The 26,722-nt window shown below is 47.7% G+C and overlaps 1 protein-coding gene across 1 annotated transcript; it reads left to right on the top strand.

The window, feature by feature from the left end:
* The first annotated feature begins 100 nt into the window (after window positions 1-100).
* LOC119218669 (endothelin-converting enzyme-like 1) lies at window positions 101-25,768 on the top strand. Its single transcript, XM_062561015.1, has 18 exons — window positions 101-246; window positions 6,209-7,385; window positions 7,606-7,674; window positions 8,319-8,429; window positions 8,541-8,633; window positions 9,342-9,466; window positions 14,532-14,754; window positions 16,471-16,569; window positions 17,024-17,098; window positions 17,515-17,618; window positions 18,282-18,340; window positions 21,594-21,645; window positions 23,802-23,869; window positions 24,305-24,429; window positions 24,637-24,702; window positions 24,803-24,898; window positions 25,368-25,444; window positions 25,651-25,768. The coding sequence occupies exons 2-18, from the start codon at window positions 6,507-6,509 to the stop codon at window positions 25,748-25,750; spliced, it is 2,421 nt and encodes an 806-aa protein (XP_062416999.1). The 5' UTR covers window positions 101-246; window positions 6,209-6,506; the 3' UTR covers window positions 25,751-25,768.
* Window positions 25,769-26,722: the final 954 nt, after the last annotated feature.

Genomic DNA, 26,722 nt, shown 5'->3' with positions numbered 1-26,722 from the left:
GGACCCCTCCCCCCTCTCTCTCTCTCTCTCTCTCTCTCTCTCTCACTCTCTCTCTCTCTCCCTCTCCCTCTCTCTCTCTTCCATACACCGGAGGCTGGGAGCTCGTGCGGCGGCATTGCGCGGTGCGGATCCCGGTGCGCGTGGACCTCCGGAGGGCGGACAGGAGAAACCCGGCCGGACCTGCAGATCTCCAGGCTACCTGCCGCCGTGGAGCGGGGGAGGATCTTCTCAGTCTGCTCGCCACAGGTTTGGGCTTTTTGAGCAAGTTCCCGTCGGCTCTCCGGACTAAACGCGCGCGTGACCCTGTTGCTTTTTTTAATTCACGACGCGAGGAGAAAAGCAGCAATAGACTGACTTGAGAGTCACGTCCTCAGCAGAGAAGTTATTCTGCTCAGTAATGACAGTTCTCACTAAAAGAGGAAACGGGATTAAATGTGATTAACTGTACATTTTACAGAAGGATGAAGAGAAACCGCGTGGATGTTCGTGTGATTATTTAATGTGGAAGTTTCTATTAAGCTTGTTTGCCTCGTTGGTGATGATTCGACACCAAATCATCAAGCAGCCATTGTGAAAAATTATATTTAAGAAAAAACTCCATTTAATTGGCTAATAAATATATTAGAAGGACTTCGGTCTGTGTCTTTTCATCGCGAGCTCAGCGGATCAGCCTAAAAGTTTAAAATCTCTTCGTGAGTCTTTTTGTACCAACAGCTTTAATTGATCCGCCCAGTGAAGCGCTTTCATCCCTCATACGGACCCTCAATTAAAAAAATAATAATAGAGTTGAATTAATGACTTCTTGCTGTTGGAAGATCAAATATTCAGACCGTATAGATAGAGACTTTATTTTACTGCTGTTGGTTATTTAACAGTATTAAACGGTAATTTAAACAGCGGGGAGAGGCTACAGGTTAAAGTGGTAAATTTGGTTGTAATTTGGCTGCTGCTCTATCAAGAGAATGAGCTTGGGAAGTCATTAAGGAGTGTGTGTGTGTGTGTGTGTGTGTGTGTGTGTGTGTGTGTGTGTGTGTGTGTGTGTGTGTGTGTGTGTGTGTGTGTGTGTGTGTGTGTGTGTGTGTGTGCTTTAATAATTAAATAGAATTGAAGACCCCATCGTGCGTAATAATCCAGCACAAGGCGACAATAGAAGGGTTTCTCCGTCCCCACAGAAGGCCTCCGCTGTGGAACACAACTAAAGCAGCATCTCCTGGTGCTGTGTGGCCCATACAGACCCACCATAGCACTCTACTGCAGCCTCTGGTGACCACCGATAAGGCCGGAGGGGCGCAGCTCGCAGGCTGAAGAGCTATTCATGAGGGGGGGGCGGGGGGGGGGCATATAAACCCAAAAGGCTTTCAGGTGACGTAACGTAAGTGGAGAGTTCCGCCGCTAAGGTCTTATTTCTTGGCACCACCAAATGTCACCACAAACTGCAGTGGAGGAAGAAAATTAAATCACTTTGCGCTGCGTTCATTTCTGTTAATGGAGAAGTGAAGTCTGCGTGGAAAGTGGCGGTTACGTTTAGAGGTCAACAAACACTGTGAGAAGGTCAGAAGACGATCAGTTGCTGCATGGATTTTGCCTCCTGAGGACATCGTCGTTGGCAACCAGCTGGAACTTTTTTTCTTCCTATTGATTCAACAGTAAACTATCCCGGCAGTAAATATTAAAAAATAAAATACGGTCCTTTGCGGCCTCTTTTGATGTTCCCTTCGGCGATCGTTTACCGTCTTTGCAATTTAGTCGCCTGTCGACTCTACGTCCAACTATCGACCAATCCGACGGCTTCGTGTTGATGTGTATGTACGTAAAGCAGGAACTGTCAGTGGCGATCATTCAGCTCTTTGTGGGAACACATCCACACCAGCGGGACAGTCACCAGTAGCACGATCCGACCAGCAGCTCCCACCAGTTAGACCTGCGATCCATCTCCACCGCCTCCTTAACCTCCGCCCATTGATTACCCATTGATTTCCTCTGGGGATTTATTATCATTGGTTAGAGAAGCGGGGTCCATTCGATAGGGCGCAGTTTGCTGCTTGTGCCCTCTGTGAAAGTTACCCCCCCCCCCCCCACTCCCCCCCTCTACACTCTTCACAGAAGAAAAACAGGATTATGGTTTCTGCTGCATAAGGAACATTTCATTTAACCAGATGTTATGTGCGTTAAGTGGCTTTTGTAGTTCATTGGGATTCAATAGAACTTTCTGTCCCTTTGGTGCCATCTGCAGGACCCCCGAAGGTCTCCGGACCACAGTCTGAGAACCCCCCGCTTTGAGATTGTCTGTATCTGGGGAAAGATGTATGGGAAATGCTGGACAACTGACAAGTCGCTATGCATCACCGACGGTGTGTTTTTAATGTGTATCATGTGTGTGTGTGTGTGTGTGTGTGTGTGCAGCGGTATTAGTATAACTCTTAAGATATTAGGCCCTGTCATGTTCGGTAAATAGCTATTCATCACGCATTGCCCTCCCTGTGATGGTACCCGCAAGATCCAATCCATTAGCCAACGCTGGGTATCCACTCATGTGTGTGTGTGTGTGTGTGTTTGTGTGTTTGTGCGTGCATCATAATTCATTATAATGCCTAAGGAGTTCTGACATATGTGAAAGTGCACCTGCATTTGAAAGAGAGGCGAGGGGGGGGGGGGGGGGGGGCGGGCACGTTGCATGGAGAGGATATTTACATTTTGAGCGTCAGTTCCATAATATTCACGTGATAAGGAATGATCACACCGACCGGAATCTGCTCCATGGATTCGGCATGTTGTTGCCGTGTGTGTGTGTGTGTGTGTGTGTGTGTGTGTGAGTGCAACAAGGCAGCGGAGTGATGGATGATAAGCTGAATAGATAAAGACACGGCACAGATAAACACCTCTTCTCGCCGAGTCGCCTCCTCTGCCGGCGTTACGGGAAGAGTGAAGGCCGACTACGCCGTGTCACCGGCTGCTTCTTGTTCACCAGGCTGGATGTAAAGAGATGCTTTTGCAATATGCAGCACGCCACAGGATGCTTCACACACACACACACACACACGCGCGATGCACTCACCTCACCCCGCGAGTGGTGGAAATCAGCTGGTGTTATATACCTGTCGGCGGTGAGCTGGAGATCAGCCGCTGATAAGACGGGAGATACTTGCTATCTTCCCACATCTGTTCCTTTTAAACGAGGAGCGATGGTTTGGATAACTTCACCGATCTACTGGGATTAGAAGAATGAATAGAAGCAGAGCACAAAGTTATGGACAAAGTTATGGACAAGTCTTTTCAATTTCCTAATGATTTGGTTACTGACCCTTGCTCACGTTGCTTTAAGTCAGGACACTTCATCTTCCTCCACTTCATCATACGCTGCACCGGAAACAAAGATAACGGCGATATTATTGAGTTTTTAACGCACTGGTATCAGCTCGGTATGGAATGGGTAGCGGGAAGGACAGAAAGTGTTGCCAAAGCTGCATTCTATCAAGTGACCAGCAGGGGAAGACTCCTCTGCTCCCATAGACGTCTATGAGGAAATGACTCTACTTCTGTGTAGTGACCAGCAGGGGGCGACTCCTCTGCTCCCATAGACGTCTATGAGCAAATGACTCTACTTCTGTGTAGTGACCAGCAGGGGGCGACTCCTCTGCTCCCATAGACGTCTATGAGGAAATGACTCTACTTCTGTGTAGTGACCAGCAGGGGGCGACTCCTCTGCTCCCATAGACGTCTATGAGCAAATGACTCTACTTCTGTGTAGTGACCAGCAGGGGGCGACTCCTCTGCTCCCATAGACGTCTATGAGGAAATGACTCTACTTCTGTATAGTGACCAGCAGGGGGCGACTCCTCTGCTCCCATAGACGTCTATGAGGAAATGACTCTACTTCTGTGTAGTGACCAGCAGGGGGCGACTCCTCTGCTCCCATAGACGTCTATGAGCAAATGACTCTACTTCTGTGTAGTGACCAGCAGGGGGCGACTCCTCTGCTCCCATAGACGTCTATGAGGAAATGACTCTACTTCTGTGTAGTGACCAGCAGGGGCGACTCCTCTGCTCCCATAGACGTCTATGAGGAAATGACTCTACTTCTGTGTAGTGACCAGCAGGGGGCGACTCCTCTGCTCCCATAGACGTCTATGAGGAAATGACTCTACTTCTGTGTAGTGACCAGCAGGGGGCGACTCCTCTGCTCCCATAGACGTCTATGAGCAAATGACTCTACTTCTGTGTAGTGACCAGCAGGGGGCGACTCCTCTGCTCCCATAGACGTCTATGAGGAAATGACTCTACTTCTGTGTAGTGACCAGCAGGGGCGACTCCTCTGCTCCCATAGACGTCTATGAGGAAATGACTCTACTTCTGTGTAGTGACCAGCAGGGGGCGACTCCTCTGCTCCCATAGACGTCTATGAGGAAATGACTCTACTTCTCTCTTGATTTATTCCCTCAGTAAACATTGTAAACATGAGTTTATGGTCTCAGTCTCTAGTTTCAAGTCTTCTTCAATGCAGCATGAAGTTCCTTTAGTAGATTATGGTCCATTTAGAGTCAAACAGACCATAAAGCAGGCGATGCTGTCTCTGAGTCTCCCCCACATTCCAAATCGAATCATCGGTTGCTATAATAAGAACATGGAGCCCTAATCAAGTTGGCGGCAGTGACCTTGAGTCTTCAAAACGTTGGTCCACAAACCATCTTCTGGTTGAGCAACAGCGTTCTTACGAAGGTCTTATCCAAATGATATTATACGTCCTTTCCTTCTGCTTAACCTGCTGAACCAAAGCAACACTCAGTTTGCTTACCTTGCAAAGCTGCAGCAATCTCATGGCATCGTGGGATGATTTCAGGTGAACCAGTTGCATGTAGCATGATGCAACAGCACCAGTTCCAACCGGACCGGAGGGTTTTTTAGTAAACGAAAGAAGAGCAAAGAACCCGCCTCATGGGAAGCGTGTCTTTACTCCCGGCCGGCTCTGGTAAGGCTTTGATTCAACAAGCCGCTGATTGATCAGCCCTTAGGAGACAGTGATGCAGATTGACTAACGAATCAGTGCCTGCCCTTTTCCAGACAGTTTCAACGGAATGCTTCTGAGATGGTTCTATGTAATAAAAGGTCATTTGGATGCTGGTGTGTTCATGCCACGTATGTAGTTTACTTTGCCCCCCCCCCCTCCCGTCCTTGGCTGCCTGAGAGCCGGTGGATGTTTGCATTTTTATAAGAAGATTCATCACCCTTCTGAAGTACTGCAGTGGTGACCAGAAATGACCAGATGTCCAAAATTAGCTTCTCACGGCTTCATGGAAAGGTCAATTGTGGATTTGGTTTTGTACCTCACTGTGTGAGGCTTCTTGCTTAGACACTGAATATAAATTGTGCACTTGTACACAGAGAGACACCCGTTCACTGCTAAAGCACTGTACCACGACCTTAAAAACACTAAACTCCTTTTTCCTCTCTTTGTTCCTTTTCCTCTTCTTATCACATACAGCACTCCCATAAGGGGGGAGGGGGGGGGGGGTTGTTAAAGACACCAATGCTGAAGTTTGCTATTCTCAGAGGAGATAACAGGGATCAATTCTCACAGATCGCCTTCACAGCTTTCAGCGAGTTCACCGCGTACGGCCTCCGAAAAACACACACTCAAAATAAAGGGCTTACAAACTCACACCAGCAGCATCTAAATAATCTCTCCGTCTGAAGGCTGCTGGTTTATTGCCTTCAGGCGTCATGTCGAGTGCATTAGCGGAAAAGAAAAATACTCTCCCTGTCTGCGTTTGTCCAATTGTTTTTGCGGCGTGACAAAAATGCAAATCCCCGTCATAAATCCAGTGCATCGCGGGGTCTAAATTAAAACACTTAAATCACACGAGTGATATTTCGTCCTGGTGCTTTCGTGGTGTGAAAGCTTGTTACTGCTGCAGAAGATCAGCTGACGCCCGCTGGGCCGCAAGTGTCCCCGTGTTCCTCCACTGTGGTGAGACGGAGGACACACACCTCAGTGAAGATAAAAGCTTTTACGTTGCGGTGATTGCTACCTCTCCATGCCCAGCTGATGACACTCCCCTCTGTGCTCCTCCGCTCCCCCCCCCATCCCCACACAACCCCTCACCCCAAACAAACAGCAAGACAAAGTGGGGTGAAAATGTGCTCAACAATCCGCTGCTTTGTCGTTCTCTGCCGTTTGCGATCACGGCCTCGTTTCTGTTTCTGTGGACAGGTCGTGGATCGTCAGCTGGTTGGCGAGAGGGAGGCCGATGGAGAGGCTGCAGGGAGGAAGAGGAAGAGGAAGACAGGGAGCAAGACCCGTGAGCTCCACGAGAGACCTTCGCTTTGCTGGCTTTTGATTTGAAGAGAATAAAGGGAACTTTAAAAAGAGGCAGGAGTTCGGATTTTTTTGGTCCTCGTGTTCGTCTCCGTAGGAGTAAATCATGGCCGTGCACTAAACCCAGAAACGGATTTCGTCCCTTCGACTGTCGGCTCGCACGCCGTTTCTCCCCCGGGGTCGGCCCTCGGCCATGGAGAAGACGTACTCCCTGACCGCCCACTACGATGAGTTCCAGGAAGTAAAGTACGGCGGCCGCTACAGCAGCGACATCCTCAGCAACGGCATGACCCTCCACCTGGGGGGCAGCCTGGACCGCCACGTGGTGCGCGGCGGCGGCGGCCGCAGTGGGACGATGTCCAACGGCCGAAACCGAGACCCGAGCGGCATCGGCGGCGGCGGCGGGAGGGGACGGGGGCTTCCCCGGTGGAGCCGCAGGGAGATCTGCCTCCTCTCGGCGCTGGTCTTCGCGGCGGGCATGTGCGTCATCCTCGGCAGCATGCTGGCGCTCAAGTACATCTCGCTGGAGGCGCAGCAGGACCCGCAGTGCCAGCAGGACTGCCAGCGCAAGCGCTCCCTGCTGCGGGCGGCGCGCTTTGTGCAGGCCAACATCGACCCCACCATCCAGCCCTGCCAGGACTTCTACTCCTTCGCCTGCGGCGGCTGGCTGCGGCGCCACGGCATCCCCGAGGACAAGCTCAGCTACGGCATCATCACCGCCATCGGGGAGCACAACGAGGAGAAGCTGCAGCGCCTCCTGCTGGAGCCCGTGCGGCGGCGCGGCGCGCAGTCGGCGGAGCGCAAGGTCAAGGAGTTCTACCGCTCCTGCGTGAACATCCGGGACATCGACCGGCTGGGCTCCGACCCCATGACGGAGGTGATAGACGGCTGCGGGGGGTGGGACCTGGCGGGGGCTCCCCCCGGGGCGGCCGGGTGGGAGCGGGAGGGCGCCCCCCAGAGGCCGGACTTCAACGAGCTTCTGTACAAGACGCAGGGCGTCTACAGCACCGCCGTCTTCTTCTCCCTCACCGTCAACGTGGACGACAAGAACTCCTCCAAGAACGCCATCAGGGTGAGAGGGGGGGGGGGGGGGACTTATTATTACCCTCAGCGTGGCTTTTAGGAGCTTTAGCTGTGCCGTGGAAATAATCCTTCAGTTTATTTCAAACATTCAAAATCAGGCAATTGGAGGAATTTAAAGTTCATTAAAGTTCAGAAATACCTGGGATTTAATACACAGATGGTGACTCTACGGTGAGTTAATGTGATTCCTACCTGCTGTGTGTGTGCAGATCGATCAGGAGGGTCTCACGCTGCCCGAGAGGAGCCTCTACCTGGGACAGGACGAGGACAGTCTCAAGGTGAACCTGCTTCACCTGCTTCCTTCTTTAACGCCATTCCATCCTCGTCCTCTAGTCTCCCCCCTTTTCTCCCTCCCTTTCCTCACAACCTTTCTTTACATTTAGACACAAATAGACCCTGAAGCAGGGTATGCTTTAGGGCGTGCCTTACATTGATTGACCGGTCTCTACCAGAGACCTATACAGGTTCTCTCCTTCACGCCTCCTCGGTCCACATATGGTCACTTCCTGTTCATTGGTTGCAAAAGCCAAGATGGCGGCGGTCAAAACGATGAACTCAAGGCTTCATAACATCCAGAAACCAGTGGGTGACTTTGCTTCCTATATATATATATATATATATATATATATAGTCTATGCTCGACCACACGTTCCCTCATACTTGACTTCGTCTTGGTTCCTTATCTCCTCCCCTCTCACCTCCCTCCCTCCCACCCTTCTTCTTCCCCTCCTTCCCTCCTCCGTCTGTCCTTCTGACTCTTTCTCTCTTCCTCGTCAATCCACCTGTTTTCCTCTTGTCTCCCGCTGTGCTTTTGTTATCCCGTCCACTTTGCCACATGGCCCGCCCCCGGCCCCCCCGGCCCCCGACCCCCGACCACTACCGTCCTCCCGTCTGTTAGCGCTGATGTCATTGTGCCTCTCAGATCCTGGCGGCGTACAAAGCGCTGATGGAGCGCTTGCTGAGCATGCTGGGAGCTCACAACGCCACGCAGAAGTCCAAGGAGATCATACAGCTGGAGACGCGTCTGGCCAATGTGAGCTGATCAGCGCGTCTTTGTTCATGCGTGTGCATGTGTGTGTGTGTGTGTGCGTGTGTGTGTGTGTGTGTTTGAGCATTGTTGAGTACAAATCTCCTCCCTCCCCAGATCACTGTGTCAGAATATGACGACCAAAGAAAGGACATCAGCACCATGTATAACCGCGTCACCCTCCGGCAGTTACAGCGCATCGCTCCCAGTGTGAGTGCTGCGCACACACACACACACACACACACACACACGCACAAACCCATCATTTTTCTGTGAATGCCATGCATTTCGGGTAGAAGCAGATGTGATGGGTTAAGATTTAAACTCCAACTGAGCATTTTAAGTAGTGTGGCGAATGTGTGTGGGTGTGTATTTGGTTGAGGGACACACACACTCACACACACACTCACACACTCACACACACATTGAGGCATGTTGAGCGGTGAAATGAAGGGAGTAAAGAGGAAAGGAGGAGATGAGTAGGAAGGGATGGGGGGAGCCGAGAGGTGAGGGGGAGACTCGGGGGAGACGCAAGCAGTGTGTGTGGTGGTGGAGGTAAGAGGGTGTGTGTGTGTGTGGGGGGGGGGGGGGTCGTCCCAAGGGAGGGACAGGTGAGACAAACAGAAAACGTGTAAATATTTGTAAACAAACAAATAGATGGAGGACGAGAGACAAGATAAAAAAAGTAGATCAGAGCAAAGAGAAACCAGACGAAGGGCTTCGCTGCAGTTCTCTCTGTGTATATAATATACTGTATATATATAATATATATAATAAATTCTGTTCAATGGGGTCAATATTTAAAAAGCATCACGTTTTGCTTTTTTTTTTTCTCTTTAACTTCTCAGTGCATTTTTTTTTATCTCTTTCTCTTAATAATTCTGCCTCTTAACTTAAAGCCATTATTCCTCCTCTCAGCTCCACTGGAAACGCCTGCTGGACCGAATCTTCCACGACGACTTCTCAGAAGACGAGGAGATCGTGGTGCTCGCCACCGACTACATCCAGCAGGTCTCTGACATCATCAGGACCACCTCCAAGAGGTACGGGAACGGGGGGGGGGAATGAAATTAGGCATTTTTTTATGCTGCACTTTTTGAGCGTGAGTAAGCGCTTTTGTTTGAGGTTGTGTGTGTGTGTGTGTGTGTGTGTGTGTGTGTGTGTGTGTGTGTGTGTGTGTGTGTGTGTGTGTGTGTGTGTGTGTGTGTGTGTGTGTGTGTGTGTGTGTGTGTGTGTGTGTGTGTGTGTGTGTGTGTGTGTGTGTGTGTGTATCCTTGGGTTCAGGACTGCCACTTTAGTTTTGGGCTACACTGCACTGCCACAAGGTGTATAGATTGTTTTTTTTTTAGTGCTGCTGTGTGTGTGTGTGTGTGTGTGTGTGTGTGTGTGTGCGTGTGTTTGTGAGTCTGTTTGGTGAACTTCCAATTCTTCTACAGCTGATTATTATTGATCTACACCCACACCAATCCACCGCCTTCAGACGCAGACAAAGGCGCACGCGGATGAAGAATCACGCACAAACACACTCACACACAGAAAGACACGTGCGCGCTTTCCGTCGCCGTCTTGTTGTTGACGGCGGAGGCCTCCCGGTGTCACAGCGTCTGACAGCTCGCCAATGGTCACACACACACACACACACACACAGTAACAGATGACCTGCTCGTCTTCTTCGTCACTCATCAGATCAGGATCAGATTTACAAGCTGATTTAATGCAGCTGAGTTTTAATTTGTGTGTAAAACACCTGAAATACTAAAAAAAGTGTTTCTGCCATTCGTGACTTTTTTGGCATCCTGAGACTTTTACCAAGGTGTGACTCTATCACAACATATAATACTGTTACTTTTATCTATTCCTTTTTCCCACCTATCATGTGACCCTTTTTCCACATATACTTTGACTATTTTCCTTTTTAGACACAATGTGACTTTCTTCTGACTTTTTCCTTCAGAGGGCGGAACTGAAAAAAGAAAAACCTCTTTGGTTCCAGCTAAGTTGACTTGTCGGCATGGCGATGGAAACGCCATTAAAAACATAAAATACAAACAAACACATGAGGGAAGAAGCACCTGAAGTCCTTTTATTTTGTCTCTGCTGTCATTGATTGATCACGTGACGTCTTTGATGTCTTTTGCCTTCGAAAGGCAGATGATGTTTAAATTTAATGTCAAAACTGTACAACAGCTTTTTAATGATTTGTTTGGTGTTTTAATGACATACTGCATTTAAGACACGTTTTACAGGGTTTCCTCTCTATCTTCTCTCCTGCAGCTCTCCCTCTTTTATTTGGTGTTAAACACAACACAACACAACACAACACGCACACAGTTGACTGGTCTAATTAAGAGATTAATAATCCCCTTTGTAAAAGCGTATCCATCAGCTCGGGTTCACCTCTCCTCTGTGATGCTCTGTCTCCTCCCTCCTTGTTTAGGGACCTTTCCTTCCAGGTGTCTCCTCATCAATCCCCTCTGATGGCTTTAGAAATAGATTCCACTCCAGGCTTCCAATCATAGTCTCTTCTTCCCTTCGTGGTCTGACATTCCGTCTTCTCTCTCACAGTGGACTGAGGCGTACGGTTTGAAATAGAATCTGTTTGGTACTAAACTTCACCGTTATTTCCTAAACTTTAATAACATAATGTGTTACACATTTGGCAATAGACCCTATCTGATTCTGACTTTCCTTCAGTTGTATTTAAAGCTACTCGGTTATTTAATTTCACCATTATTGGTTACAGTGACATTCGACAAATGTGTTTAAAATGAATGAATTAAAACCACTCACACATGTGGCCTGGCCCCACACGACTATAACGCCTGTTTAAGTTATTTAACACACAAAAACATCCAAACTGCAGAGTCTGATTTGGCCTTTTGGTGATTGAATGTCGTTGCACACACGGTGTCCATGAACACAATGGTGAATAAAAATAAGAAAAACAAAAGGGAATAACAATAAAGTTTGTCAAATATAATCAAACATATATTTTATTCAATACAGCATTATTTTTGTTTGGTGAAATTAGTCACGTAGAGCATAAAGCTTTAGGGCGGGGCTTACTGTGACGGACAGGTCGCTCAGAGACGTTTGTGGCCTTTCGATGCCACTGATCCGCGTCTCATCAGGCCCACGGGGGACGAAGCCACTTGTTGTTGTCGTCGGGGTCCGGTTCCCCCTCAGAGACCCAGGGAGGCGCTTTTGAGGACTCGTCTTCTGTGACTCAGCGTTTTCCCTACATAAACCGAAGTTCCATAGTATAGAAAGCTCTGACCTGATGAGACCACTGCGACTAGTATTCATCCTTTTTGTGTCATGTTTTAAGGAAAGGGCTCATTTGACTGATGTGTTCAAGGTCACTCGCCCCCCGGAAAACTCCATTTACTCCAGAAAAGGATTCTTGTTAAATCGGAGGCAGGGCGACACTTTGCGCTCTGAGAGGTGGAAAGGTGACGGAGGAGCGATGACATGATGGAAGGGGACTATTTCTACCCACCTTGCCCCCTTTCCTTCATCCGCTCTTCTCTCTTTCACCTCCCTCCTTTTTCACCCGCTTCATCTTCATCTTCTGTCCACCTCGCTGGTGCTTTGTCTTTGTCGTCTTTCACCCTTTTCTGTTATTCATGTTTTTCTTTACTTCCGTTTCCCCCTCATCCAGGTCCACCCTCCTCCTTTCCTTTCACCTCCCTTCCTTCTCCTTCTGAACATCATTTCTTTCCCCCCCCCCCCGTCTTCATTCAGGTTGCTATTGACAACTCGATCCATCGGCCGCACTCCCTCCACCCCTCGGCCCCATCTCAATTCACGTCTATCGACCTCTTCCTCCCCCCTCCTCATTATCCTCCACCACCTCCCCCTCCTCATTATCCTCCCCCTCCACCACCTCCTCATCACCGTCCTCCCCCTCCACTCCTCGCACGTTCTCCCATTGATGGTTGTTCCCATCATACAAGCCTTCGGACAAGAGCACTCACACCTCCATCCCCTCATCCTCCATCCATCTTCTCCTTTCTTCTCTCTGCCTCCAGTGTGTGTGTGTGTGTGTGTGTGTGTGTGTGTGTGTGTGTGTGTGTGTGTGTGTGTGTGTGTGTGTGTGTGTGTGTGTGTGTGTGTGTGTGTGCCAGTCCCATTAGGCAGATGAGCGGACCTCCAATGAAGGAGAAACATAATGACACCACCGGCGTTTATCCCGCTGCTGACTCCATCACTCTCCACGGAGTGTGTGTGTGTGTGTGTGTGTTTGTCAAGCTGTGCTCCGGTGGACCTTATGTGAAGCTGAAGAGTGTGTACTCGCCCCCCCCCCCCCCCCCCCCCCGCTGAGTCCTTTGAAGTACACACACTCCCCAGGTGTGAAGTCACCTGGTCGAGCAGCAGGCACTGCGTCCTCGTACCATTTCTCAGGGAAACGTCGGCTTGTTACAGCGGCTTTTCAAGATAAACTCCATTCATATAAACTAAATATAAAAGCAAAAGGCTGTGTTTTGTTTGCAGAAGTAACTTAAGAAACAAAGGTTTCTAACAGCTGTAAATACCTGAAAAGGCCTCACAAGTAGAAACATGTCTCCTTCTCTGTTATTGTCCTGTAGATGATTATATCGTCCCCCGCCATCACGTGAAGCTTTGAACAGAGGAGCCCCCCCCCCCCCCCTCCATTACCCCCGGGGTCGTTACCTGTGGTGATGAGGGGACGTCGTCTCTCCGTCTTCCTAACTAGCCCCCATTAAAGCCCATTCAGCTAATGAGGCGTCGCCCGGTGCTCCGGTGATTAAGAAGCACGAGTCCATCCATTACGGCCAACACCATGTGGGAGGGGGGGGGGGGGGGGGACGGTCGGGGGGGGGGGGGGGGTAACTGAGCGGCCTGTCTTGGCGTAGTGTTGATGCGGTCGGGCCACGTGGGTCAGGACTCACCTAAAGATCCACGGTGGCGATGGACAGCAGAAGTAAACATCTGGTTGTTGTCGTGGAAACGTGTCGATGCGGCCTGAACAAACCCGACTGTTATCAACGATGGTATCAGCGCGTGGAGCGGGGGGGGGGGGGGGTCTGAATAACACCCCCCTCCGGCTCTAGATCATCGTCATTACACTTCCTCAAAGACGCCTCAAGTAAAATGCCCCCTGCCCCCCCCCGACGCATGCTGAAGTTTCACCATTATCATATAGACGACTTCCTTCGTGCACACGTGCCGTCATCCGTAAACCAACCAAGTGTCCTCGTTCACACCCCCCCCCCCCCCCTTCCACCTCTACCCGTCAATCAAATCCACCAGCGCAGGACCTCGGGGGGAGTGGGTGGTTGTGGGGGTGGGGGTGGGGGGGTTTAGCTGCTGTTGTTGTTGACGAGGCACTCAATTTAATATCTGTCATGCAGATACGGGAGAATTAGGAGAAAAACAAGAATCATGTCTTGAGGTCGGCATGGAGCCTCTCAGTGGGGAGGGAGGGAGGGAGGGAGGGAGGGGGGTATTTTTACCCGCAGGGCGAGAGTAGATGTGTGGGCACCCAGTGGGGGCGCGAGGGCACGCCAGCGCTCCGTCGTCTGGGGGGGGGGGGAGACACAGCATGAATGCATAAGCGAACCATCCATTTTCTCTCCTCCTGCTCAACTTTTTCAGATGTATTTTTTAATTTTATTTTTCCCTCACTGCGCTGTGAGTCACTCCGGATCAGAGGAGAGGGGGGGGGGGCCCTTAAAAAGCTGCCGGGCCCTTCTTCGCTCTCCATCACTGTCTGCTTCTTGTTTTCCTCTCTCAGCGGGCCCAGAGGTTCAGAAGGGGGGGGGAGGGAGGGGGAGGGGGGCAGATGGAAGCAGATAATAAATCGCCCTTACCCTAAAACACTGTAACTGTGTCTCTCTGAAAGCGAACGCTTTGAAATGAGAAGGTGGTGCTAAACTTCACCATCTTTTCCTACTTTAACGTGTTACACATTTGGCAATAAACGGTTTCTGATTCTGACTTGAAGGGGTTCGTGTCAACAAATAATCGCTTGAAGGAAATTCTAAAGGTCTTGACTCCTCTTATATCACGAGAACGTTGACTTGAAAAAACGACATGGGTCCCCTCTGACCGACCCGTCCTCCCTCCTTGATTCCTCCTCCCTAGGGTCCTGCACAACTACATGCTGTGGCGCGTGGTGGCGGCGCTGAGCGAGCACCTCTCCACCGCCTTCCGCAGCTCCATCTACGAGTTCTCGCGGGAGATCGACGGCACGGAGCAGCGGCTGGAGCTGAGCCGGCTCTGCCTCACTCAGACCAACAAGCACTTCGGCATGGCCCTGGGGGCCCTGTTCGTCCAGCAGCACTTCTCCACGCAGAGCAAGGCCAAGGTAGCCCCCGACCCCGAGTGGTACACCGTCCTTTCCTCCGCCCAAGACGGAGGTTTCTCTTTGAGAAGTCTGCGTTCATGCGACTTGGAGAGAATTTGACACGTGTTTGTAGAGAAAGTCTCGTGGGATTAGTGACTTTTTAAATGTTGAGCTAGAAACTAAAACTGAGACCAGCTGAAAAAACGACTGGACTCAAACCGGAGTCAGACTTAGGTCCAATTATCACTGTGAGGTCACCTGACTGATGCAAGCCAATCACACACTAAATTGCATAAATCTACACGTGGAGATGTATAGAAATTAAAGCATGACCACATTGTAAAATGACAAAACATCCCTGTGATCCTGTTTTATCACGGCTTGAAATATTTCTTTATTTTTCTTCTGGCTCATCATTTGTCATTTCGCCCCCGAAGGCGAACGCCAAGAATAATTTCTTTAAAGTTTGAAATGATTCCTTTCGTACGTGTCTGCGTTCGGGCCCTACCACGTGCAGACTAATAATAAAATAAATAATAACTTAACTTCAGAGGATCGATTTCTTAGCTCTGAACCCCTCGCTGAGGTTCTGGGGGGCTTGTGGAAAATGTTTCATTCTAATGTGCCAGGCATTATTCACAATTAATTTCTTCTGCTGCTGCTCTGTAAATAAAAGTAACAGCTTGAAAATGAATATTAAATGGATCCGATGGGTCCAAAGAAAACACGATCAGGACATTAATATTATAAATGTACCTCAAGAGGCTTTGCTGAGCCTCAGATCTCCTCACGCCACAAAAACAAGAACAACGTAAAAGCCTCAATGAACAAGCGAAGCTCTGATATTAAATTAAAGTGGAGGAAACCTCCTCTGTGGATTCCTCCTGGAACAGAAGAAAGAAAGAGAGCGTTCCTGTAGGTGATTTAAAGTCTGGACTCACATGCCACCACCGTCCTCCGGAGGCCACAGCGGCTCGTTTCCGTCACTTTGACTTTGCCTTCGTGTTGGCGGCTGGAAATGCTGTTTTTTCTTTTTTTTTTTAAATGAAATCGAAAATTTCTGTGACGGTTGAGCGCTTCGACTTGCGGTTTCAGCTGCAAAAAGGGTCAGTGGCAATTACATATTGGACATGGGGAGTTCACATTATACACGGACTGAGTTCACAAAGGTGGAAAGAAACCCAGCGTTCAGTTCAAACCTCCTGCTGGTGACTCCAGCATCGCTCCGCCAGAGAGGAACACCAGGCCATGCGCAACTTTTTAGTTTTGGGGAATTACTAATTCGATCTAATTCCTCTGCATTTCTCCTACATGTACATTACTTGGGGGGAAGGTGGGAATAACTATATAATATATAACTATATATATATATATATATATATATATATATATATATATATAAAGTCACATACTGCTGGTTTTAAAGACGTTTTACTCAAGTGAAAAAGTCAGTTACATTTTTAAAGAGAAAATAATGTATGTATGATGATGTTGTATCAAAAAAACAGTTGTTGTGGGGGCGTGTCTTTGGAGGCGTGTATTTGGAGGCGTGTCTTTGGAGGCGTGTCTTTGGGGCGTGTCTTTGGGGGCGTGTCTTTGGAGGCGTGTCTTTGGGGGCGTGTCTTTGGAGGGACAACCACATCTGTTCAGCTCACTGAGGGAAATTCACATGATACGATGTAAAGTGTATTAAAGATGATGTCCTTTGTCCCGTGTTTGTGTTGAACGCCCCTCCAGGTGCAGGAGCTGGTGGAGGACATAAAGCACTCCCTGGACCTGCGGCTGCAGGACCTGGACTGGATGGACGAAGCCACCAGAGAGGCTGCAAGGGCAAAGGTTCGGAGCCCCACTCTGCTTCTACATCACAAGAAACACCGCCGTCAGATCCCATTAGTATTTGAAAAGGGATTTAATTATTTCTTTGGGATTCCTTTTCTTTGATTGATTGCTTGGTTAGATGGGGGGGAGGTTGATAGGGGGGGAGGTTGATAGAATACATCAAGGGCTTGACATTGAGAAGTGGGGATTGCCTAATCCGGATCTCTCTGTGGTGCCGATTTAGGGTCTGCACTGCAAGATATCCTTTTAATACTTTAACAATCTGAAGTTCTAATCCCTTTAGAGGGCCATGCTGAATACAAAGCGCTTCGCTGTAATCCTGTTACATTGAGTTTGCTTGATTAGTGCGTGTGTGGCTGCGTATCGGTTGCCACAAGAGGATGATGGGTGACGTTGGACCGGTTCTTACTCCTCCATCGCTCTTCTTCTTCTTCTTCTTCTTCTCTCCCAGCTGAAGCACATGATGGTGATGACAGGATACCCGGACTTCATACTCAAACCCGAGCTCATAGATCAAGAGTACGGGGTGAGTCACCAGCTTCCTGGTTCTGGTCCCTCCTCATCGCACGCATCCCAGCGTCTCTGTCTCCCTCTCAATGTGCCACCTGGATGAGTGCATTGAGATAAAATCATGATGCCACCAGGAGGGGGACGTAAAACCTTTAACAGCTCTTTATGGGCCGGTGTGAACAGATGTACATATGTGTACTTATACTATACAATGCTAGTATAATATTATTATTATACTCATGTTTTACGTGCCGGACGTAAAATAGTCGATCGAATTTGCTCCACCTTGAACAGATGAAACATAATACATAACATAAAATATGGTTTAAGTCAATTATATTGATTAGTACCTGCAGAAGTGTGTTGAGAAGAGTTGCAGATGTGTGACCACAGCTGTTTTCTTCCTGTAATCTCACTAACGCGATCTTGCAGTTCGACGTGGACGAGAAGACGTACTTCAAGAACATCCTCAACAGCATCAACTTCAACATCAAGCTGTCGGTGAAGAAGATCCGGGAGAAAGTGGACAAGACGGCGTGAGTGTCATCGTTGATGTTCATTAAGCGATTCAATGGGCGGGACACGTGTGACACGTGTCCCCCCCGCCTTTTTTTTCACTTTCTCATTTGACACATTCGTTGATTCGCCTCTAAATTAAAGCAACAGATAGAAAAACAAATTGGACACAGGCATCTGGAGGGAATCCATTTGATTTACTTATCTGCAGCAGGCAGGTTGCACAAGGCTCCTTTATTTATTCATTTCATACCACCACCGCTGGATTGATGAGTCATCGCGCCCCCCCCACCACACACACACACACACTCGGACTTTATCTCCCCAAAAGAGGGTGAAGCTTTCATCGCTCACTCCGTCACTCCTCCCCCACTCGTCCTTGACCCCGTTGCCCCCCCCCCTCAAATAGGCATTTAACAGGTGAAGGTGAAGGTGAGAGAGCCTGGAAACCCGTTTCCTGCGAGACGATTATCAAATATTAACTTGTTTTTGTCAAAACGGCTTTGATATCCAAATGAGTGTTTTGAATAAATAATGTAGGAAAAATGTTCCATTTTTAATGCTGAACAGACTCGTGCCGATATCTTTTTTTACGTCCCTTGCCCCCCGTGGTAAACATCTCTGGCTATGAATTGTGGGTAAATGCCTTTGTAACCCTGTTGGTCTGACACCTGTCTCCCCAGGTGGCTCCTCCCCCCTCAGGCCCTCAACGCCTACTACCTGCCTAACAAGAACCAGATGGGTGAGTGCAGAGCGCCGATGGGGCGTCACTTACCTGCAATTACACCACGCTCAGGCCCCATGTCGAACATGACGGCGGCTTAGAGGGGGGGGGTCATATCATATTCCCTCTCATCGCTCACTTTGCCCTTCACATGCTTAATACCCCCCTAGAAGAAAAACAAGCAGCAACACCCTTCGGAGTTTTTAACAAATCAGGTCTGCGCTGTCAGCCCCCCCCCCCCCCTGTCTGCCAGCTGGATTAAATCTCACAGAAAAATCAATGGGCTGCTAGCGAGCTGATGCTAGAGGACAGGAGGAGACGGATCAGAGCCATGGGGGGGGGGGGGGGGGGGGGGGTTCTTTCTCTTTAACCCGGGTACCTTATTTCAGCCTCTTCTTTTTATTCAAATCATATTCGTATTGCCCACTTAACTTTCATCTCTTCTTCTCTCATTATTTCATTTTTAGCATCAGGTTAAGGTTTGAGGATAAAGAGACAAGGAAAGAGATTTAATTAAAAGCAGCTCACTAACATAGTGGATTTTCTTTTCTTCATGTGCATCATTTTAGGATTTTAGGATCATTATCGTCAAACTGGGCTCCCAATTGAAATCATAACTGTTACAGCCATTAATGCACAACAAACATTATATATTATCTGTTAATATACTGTATATTGCTATTTTTTTTTTAATGAGAAGCTGGGTTCCTCGTGTGTTCCTCCTCTTTTGAAGGTGAACTTTACCTCCATTCAAGCAGAGCTTGCTCCAACTTGATTGGCTTTTAATCTCAGATTCTGTTACGAGTCTTTTCTAGTTATAAATGGTGTCTTTAAAGAATGAACAATATCCTTGGTTGCAACTGTGCTCTGACAGTTAAGATTTACAAAGTAAATGAACATTCTTCTCCAGAGGTAGTTTCCCTTTTATAATATATGTTATTTTTGGCATAAGAATGCAGACTTTATACAGATTAAGTTGAGGCTGATGGAATGTTCCAGATGGATCCGCTGAGAAGAGACGATCACCACTGTTATTAAAATAAAAAAATTACAATTCATCCCGAGGGGAAAAATGAACGTCTGTGCCAACATTTTTGCAAACCCTTCTTGTAGATTTCACAGTGAGTGAAAACTCTGACTTGCTGGTGGCTCTAGATGAAAAGTTAGCGGAACACTAAAGCCATTAGGAGTCATCTATGTAGGGCTGCAACTGTGATTTTTATTATATTGATTAATCAGTGAATCGGATTTAAAAAAATATCAGCATTAAAAAGCTTTACTTTCCAACCCTTTATTCTAAAACGGAACTTCAGAAAGTGCACGTTTCTCCTTGAACATAATAATAATTAATAAAAAATAAATTTGTTTTAACGTCAGAACTTGTTCTCTACACCAGTAGTTCTCAACTGGTTCTGGCTCCGGGACCCACCATCACCCCTTCATGACAAGCCGCGACCCAAATCTCAAATTTATTCAAAATCAAGTTCATAAGCTGAATTTTATATTTTATATTCAGGATGTTTAATTATCCTAAAAACCCAATTTCTCCCCCATATCAGCATGGTTTGACCCAAACTAGCACAAGCTGCTGAAAACATGGACGGACGAGCCGGCAGAAAAACAACTCTCCACTGCATTAAAAAAGTCCTTTCAAAATAAAATCACAGGATGAATTTTTTTGTGATTTTTTTTTTTTTTTATTCTAATTTTTATTTTCCCATGCAAAGGCCCGCGACCCATTAAAACCGGGTCCGCGACCCTCTAGTGGGTCGCGACCCACCAGTTGAGAATCACTGCTCTACACCACTCACAAACTCACACACCCCCGTGTTCGTTAAATTATTACCATCATTGTAGTGCAAGTTAATTAAATGTCTACATCACATCCAAATACAGCTAAAAATAATCAAGTGCTTTGAGATGAATTTAAAATCGCATTTGTAGATAAATGTAAGCGGCACCGTGGTGTGGTGGTTAGAACTGTCACCTCACAGCAAGAAGGTCTTGGGTTCGACTCCCCCCAGCAGCCTCCCTGTGTGGAGTCTGCATGTTCTCCCCATGTCTGCATGGGTTCTGTCCCTGTCATCCGGCTTCTTCCCACAGTCTGAAATTGGCTGGGATTGACTCCATACCCCCCCCCCCCAGCGACCCTGTGTGCAGGATAAGTGGTTTGAAGATGGATGGATGGATTTAAAAATAAATGCATTAGAGGCTTCTTAGTTTAATGTCTCTCTTTACAGGCATGACATCAACCTTAAAACCCACAGTAGACTACAGTCTATGACAGCATTAAAAAGTACAACAATAACCAAAATGAGACAAGAGTAAATAAAATATTTCTATATAATTAGTCTTGCTGCTTTACTGCTGTTTATATTATTTATACATAATAATCGCGCGACACAATTAATCAATAATGAAATTCGTTGCCAAGACTTAATAATCGAATTTGATCGATTTCATCGATTCATTGTTGCAGCTATGAAAATATTCACTAAATGAACATCATGCTGTACTGAAGATGACTTGAAACTAAAGACCATAAACTAATGTTTACAATGTTTACTGAGGGAATAAATCAGAAGAGAAGTCATTTTCTCATAGACGTCTATGGGAGCAGAGGAGTCGCCCCCTGCTGGTCACTACACAGAAGTAGAGTCATTTCTTCATAGACGTCTATGGGAGCAGAGGAGTTGCCCCCTGCTGGTCACTACACAGAATGCAGATTCGAGACACATCATCTTCACTCGATGGAATCGTAGGTTGCCGCCTCGCTGGAACCAATCAGTAATCAGAATTGACATAGTAAAATATTAGATGTTAACATATTCTTCACCACTACAACCTTTTGGATCATTTTTTGTATTCTTATTTCATCAAGTTAACTTGAATGAACTCGTTGTGCTGCTGTCGTCCTGCCATAATATTCTGTAGGTGCTGATTGTAAAGCTGCTGGATGAGGTCAAGAAGTCGTTTTAGTAAAGAGCCAGAAGTGGCTGCCGTGGAGGAGACGTATATAATATGTTTGCTCTGTGTGAAAATAGAGAGACTTTCCGTCACCGTCCTCCACATCGGCTGCACTATCGCGGTTGTGAGGCATCAGTGATTTCCATTTCCTCCTAACTGTCATTTCCCATCTAAAGGAGACTGTATCAACGTGTTGACTTTGATGGAGGGAAGAAATGACCTTTTCCTTATTCCAGTGTGTGATATTCACACGAGTTGTACCTGGATCGCCTCCCTCATGTTGACTCTTTATCTCTTTTTCCAGTCTTTCCTGCCGGCATTCTGCAGCCCACTCTCTACAACCCAGAGTTCCCGCAGTAAGTAGTGCGTGTTTTGGGGCAACAACGTCACCGGCGCCACAACAACCAAAGTCATCGAAGGCTAATTTAACGACCCACCAAGAGCTCAATTACTGAACAAGGTGTCGCTAATGGAACCGGTGTCATTGAGAGGTCGCCTCCCTAAATTCGAGTCCATCGAGTAATTTGATGGCGCACAAAAGTAGATCGCCTCCCCCTGTCCGACTCGCTGGCTTCCATTTATCTCAGCGAGCTGTGTGTGTGATGAGGAATTTGTGAAATGGAGACACGGCGTTATTGGAGGGAAACTTTAATCAGGACACAGAAGATTCCCTACTCGGGAGAATATTTAGAAAAAAAAGCTTGTTTTAATCAAGGTGTGACAGGTGTTTTATGGCCGGAAATACTTCTACAAATATATAGTTGTTGTATCTTTAAAGAGATTGTGCCAAACAAAGAGCAAATATTTCCAAAACTTTCTAAAGGCTGAATGTATTAATAGGAAGGAAGAGGAAATAATGCAGACAATTCTCAATAAACACTCGTGGTTTCCACCTGATTTTCAATAGTTCCCCTTCAGAAAAACTCATTGTTTTCAGTGATTACCTGTCACTGGTAAGTTTCACGTCTTTACACAACAGTGGCATGAAATCCAATCAACCAGCTGCCTGGAAGATATAAAGTCTTTAGAGTCATCATACGGTCCTTTTCCTGCGCGCTCAGAGACCGATGCACCGACCGCACTGAAGGACGAGCAGCTGAACAACTGCCTTTTCTCACACGCCCTTTGTTCCCCAAAGCAAACCCACTGCTGCCTGTATTCAGTATTACTCCAAGCCAGTATATTCAACAGTCCACATTGCTGCACCTCCTACATTCATACTAACTCCCACTAGTACACACACACACACACACACTCCATTTGGCAATTTATACAACCAACATTAGCTAACACTTCTATGGCTTCAGAGGTGATCATCACCACTACTCGTACTACCTGCTGCCATGCATACTAATCAATATGAAGGAATCATATGCTGGTGTGTGTGTGATTTACAAGTCATGATTAAAGGTACATTGTGGGGACCGGCATTTTTCAGGGTTCAAATGGGGACGAATTTCTTCTTCCTAAAAAAAAAGGATGAAGGGGGTGAAGAGACTGTTTCAAGTTAAGGAAAGGGTTAAGTACATTAAATTAGTGTAAGTCCCCAAAAGTCATGAAAACATGAATGTGTGTGTGTGTGTGTGTGTGTGTATACCTTTCTCCTTGAAGTTATTACTGCAGTAGACCTCACCCTCCAACAAACTCCCCCACAAACACACGCACCCCTCTGCACCTCCTCCTCCACCAGGCGCGTAATGAAGCCTCAATCAGCCAGCTGGTTTAGCAGCGTATCGACTATCTGTCAGAAAGTCATTCTCAGATGAAGCCGGGTGAGTAGCACCGAGTCTGCTGTCTCATGCTTTTCTACATCTGCCGCAAAGACTTTGACAAATAGACAATAGACGGTCTGTTTTGGGACAGATTTTTCGGGCGTGTGGACGTGTTACGGATTGTAGCATTTCTGCTTTCAACAACTTGGGAAATTAGGATTTATGTTCACGCTGCAGCTGTGACGTCCCCACGTCTCCCCTCACATGTACCAGATGTTTTCTAATCAGTGCGAGCAGAGAAAAATTTGGCATTGAGTTTTTTTTTGTTTTTTTTTCAATAGAAATCTGAGCCTCATGGATCTGAAATTAGAATTCCAAGTGCAAGTTGCATTTTAACTGGCTTGGCTCAGCAGAATTAGCAATGAGGACGACGGGACACAACGAGGAAAGAAAGGCACGGCGCTGCCTGTGATGAGACTACAAATATAATATTAACCCAGTATTGCTTTGTTTTAATTAGTGGACTTAACTCTGGGCATCTTCCAAGCGAGGTACGCTTAACTAGATCATTCTACAGCAGAACAAATGCAAACAACTCCAACTTGCTGGGCTTAATTAACCTTAATTGAGCACAGAGGAAGCCTGGTTCCGTCCAAATGAAGTGTTAATTATTAAGTGTGTTCTGCTTGTGAATGAAACTTTTCTTTTTAGAAGTCATCGACACTTCTGGACTATTGACTGTAGGCACCGAGACGGTCTTGTTTTAGTGTGATGGTCCATGTGTCTCCTCCCTGCTGCAGGTCTCTGAACTATGGAGGAATCGGAGCGATCATTGGCCACGAGCTGACGCACGGATATGACGACTGGGGTGAGAATGAAGGACAACGCTAGCAGCAGTTTGACTGCTCCCGCCATCACACGGAACTATTCGATTTCACAGAAAAAAGCCGATGTGTGATTTGAAGGATCTGCCCGATAAAAGACCCTTTGAGCCACAATCTCTGGCTTTGGTTTCCAGTCAAAAGCGCTGCCCTTTCATAGAGCCTTTTTATAACCTTCCACATATTGGACTTAAACTGGTACGTTTGAACCTGCTTCACTTATTTAACTCATTTAGTTACGGTCATCCAGGTGTTTGGCTTCCCAGTGGTTTGATCCACAGGCTTTGAAGATGACTGGCAGCTTTTCGGACTGTGAAGGAAGGTCGCAGGTTGTGTCCTCTCTGTGCTAATAGTGGCCCCCCCCCCCTGCCCCTTTGCCCCTTTGCCCCACATCTCAGTGATGCAATGGTTCATGTCCGTAGGGGGCCAGTACGACCGACACGGCAACCTCCAGCAGTGGTGGACGGAGGAGTCCTACAGGAAGTTCCAGAAGAAGGCCGAATGCATCGTCAAGCTCTACGATAACTTCACCGTTTACAACCAGAGGGTCAGCGCACACACACACAGACACGCACACACACACACAAGAGTCATTACATGCACAATTATTGCATAGATGGGTCACCTAATAATTCCTAAAATGTGAAACTGTTCTTTGGAAATCATCGAATCGCAAGACGTGATCAACGGGGAGGAACTTCGATGGAAGAGAATATTTACATTTAAATCGCTCCTTGATGTTGCTTGTGTTCAGGTGAACGGTCGTCTGACGCTGGGAGAGAACATAGCCGACATGGGAGGACTCAAACTGTCCTACTACGTAAGTAATACGAGTAGTTAAGTTGTAGTAGTTAAATGTGTTCATTTCCCATTCAGATCTTAGATTCACCCCCCCCCCCCCCCCCCGCCCCCCCTCCCAGGCATACCAGAAGTGGGTGAGGGAACACGGGCCGGAGCGGCCGCTGCCTGGACTCAAATACACACACGAGCAGCTCGTCTTCATCGCCTTCGCACAGGTACGAAAACGCCTTTTACACGTTAAATCCTGCGCCCCCCCCCCCCCCCCGGCGAGCAGGTAGGAGTCGTATTATCAGCCGACGGATCAAAACAAAATGCCGCGCTGATGACAGCCCCCCCCCCCATGTAACCATTAAGCCGCCATCATTGAAATTCAATGGTTTCATTGAGATTCACGGCTTGATGCGACAGCGGGGAAATCGAGACGCATTTTTTAAGGCTCTTTGCGTTGTTTTTGCGATTAACTTTTAAACTCAAGTGATGTGAAAACCACACGCGGTGTATTTAATGCACGCGTATATTTGAATGTTCATTGTGGCGCCGGCCCCTCGGGCCCCTTCAACGAGGCACAAGTGGCTCAACGTTGTAAGAAGAAGCCTAAAAGTTATTTAAATACTGGTTTGATGTTGAAACAATGGACCAAAGACTCGACTGCCCCCACGTTGTTTTCGTTGTATCTATTTACAGAACTGGTGCATGAAGAGAAGATCTCAGTCCATCTACCTGCAGCTGCTGACCGACAAACACGCGCCGGAGCACTACAGGTACAATATGAACACAGAAGGGGGGGGGGGGGGGGGTTTAATGCTGTTACATTTCAACTTCATCTGGTTGGGATGAAAAGAATAATAAGCATGAATAGAAACACAAATAATACACAAACACAATAATAATAATTGTGTGCAGGATGTTTAGTGATTACAACGTTACCCCCCCCCCACCCCCCCCCCCCCCCCCCCACCCCCTGCAGGGTGATCGGCAGCGTTTCCCAGTTCGATGAGTTTTCCCGTGTTTTCCACTGTCCGAAGAGCTCCCCGATGAACCCGGCGGACAAATGCTCCGTGTGGTGACCCCCCCCCCCCCCTTCCCCCCCCCCCTTCCCCCCCCCTCCCTCCCTCCTACACCTACACCGTCGCATCCATCAGCGCCATCAGGAGGACGCAGAAGGCCTCTTCATCCGTGCACTCGTTTTCAACCAACCGATCGACAGCATGGGTCACATGACCACCGCTCGTGTGCAAATAAATCATTTGATTATATATATATTTTTCTATGTTTAAATTTGCCTTCAAACCATCTATTTTTCTATTTTACCATATTTATCACAGACATAGAACTCATGAGCTATTTTTTTTGTTGTTATCTGAGCAGCATGTTTACCTGTGTTTTTTCTTCCTTGTAGCTTCATTAAGTAACTTCTGCAGATCAAACCAGTGCCCCCCCCCACCCCCCCCCACCCCCCCCCCCCCCCCCCCCCCCCCCCCCCCCGCGTGGTGCTGTGAGTGTTTGTACGTTTTCTAAAGATTGGTCCAACTTTTCTAAGGAAGAAGAAGGATGATTTTGTTCTCAGGATTCGTAGCAGAGTTCAGCTCCTCGGGAGGAGATCGGTTCATCAAACCCGAGCGGATTGGACCATGTGATCAAAGGACGCCTCTCCGTCCACGAGGAGGAGCGGCTGAGGCGGACGGAGACTCACACACCTGCACGCGTTGTTATTTAAAGTGAAGAAAGAAAAAAAATGTATGTCTACTTTTATATAAACAATCCGCACAAAAGAAGAAGACTGTTTGTACCGTGGAGTGAAGCCGTGGTTCCACAGAGCGCATGTTTCCCTCCTGAGAGTCAATGTAGACAGAGGACACACACACACACACACACACACACACACACACAGCTGCTATCTCTTCCCTCCCTGTTGGTCATCGTCAAACGTTTGAATAAACACAAAAGGATTCACTGTGTCACGCCGCTTCGCTCTGTGTGAGATGGTGGTTGTTGTCGTGTTGTTGTTGTTGTTGTTGTTGTCGGTTGTGTTCTCACAG

The sequence above is a fragment of the Pungitius pungitius genome, chromosome 3, assembly GCF_949316345.1.
Source record: "Pungitius pungitius chromosome 3, fPunPun2.1, whole genome shotgun sequence".
In the NCBI taxonomy this organism is placed as follows: Eukaryota; Metazoa; Chordata; class Actinopteri; order Perciformes; family Gasterosteidae; genus Pungitius; species Pungitius pungitius.
This window is presented reverse-complemented; position numbering and strand designations above follow the sequence as displayed.

What these genes read in the sequence shown, in the direction of transcription:
- LOC119218669 (XM_062561015.1), top strand. Translation starts at nt 6,507, where the DNA reads ATGGAGAAGACGTACTCCCTGACCGCCCACTACGATGAGTTCCAGGAA. An exon ending in GCACGGATATGACGACTGGG is followed by an intron (nt 23,870 to 24,304) that starts GTGAGAATGAAG and finishes TCATGTCCGTAG; the next exon opens with GGGGCCAGTACGACCGACAC. An exon ending in CACGCGCCGGAGCACTACAG is followed by an intron (nt 25,445 to 25,650) that starts GTACAATATGAA and finishes CACCCCCTGCAG; the next exon opens with GGTGATCGGCAGCGTTTCCC.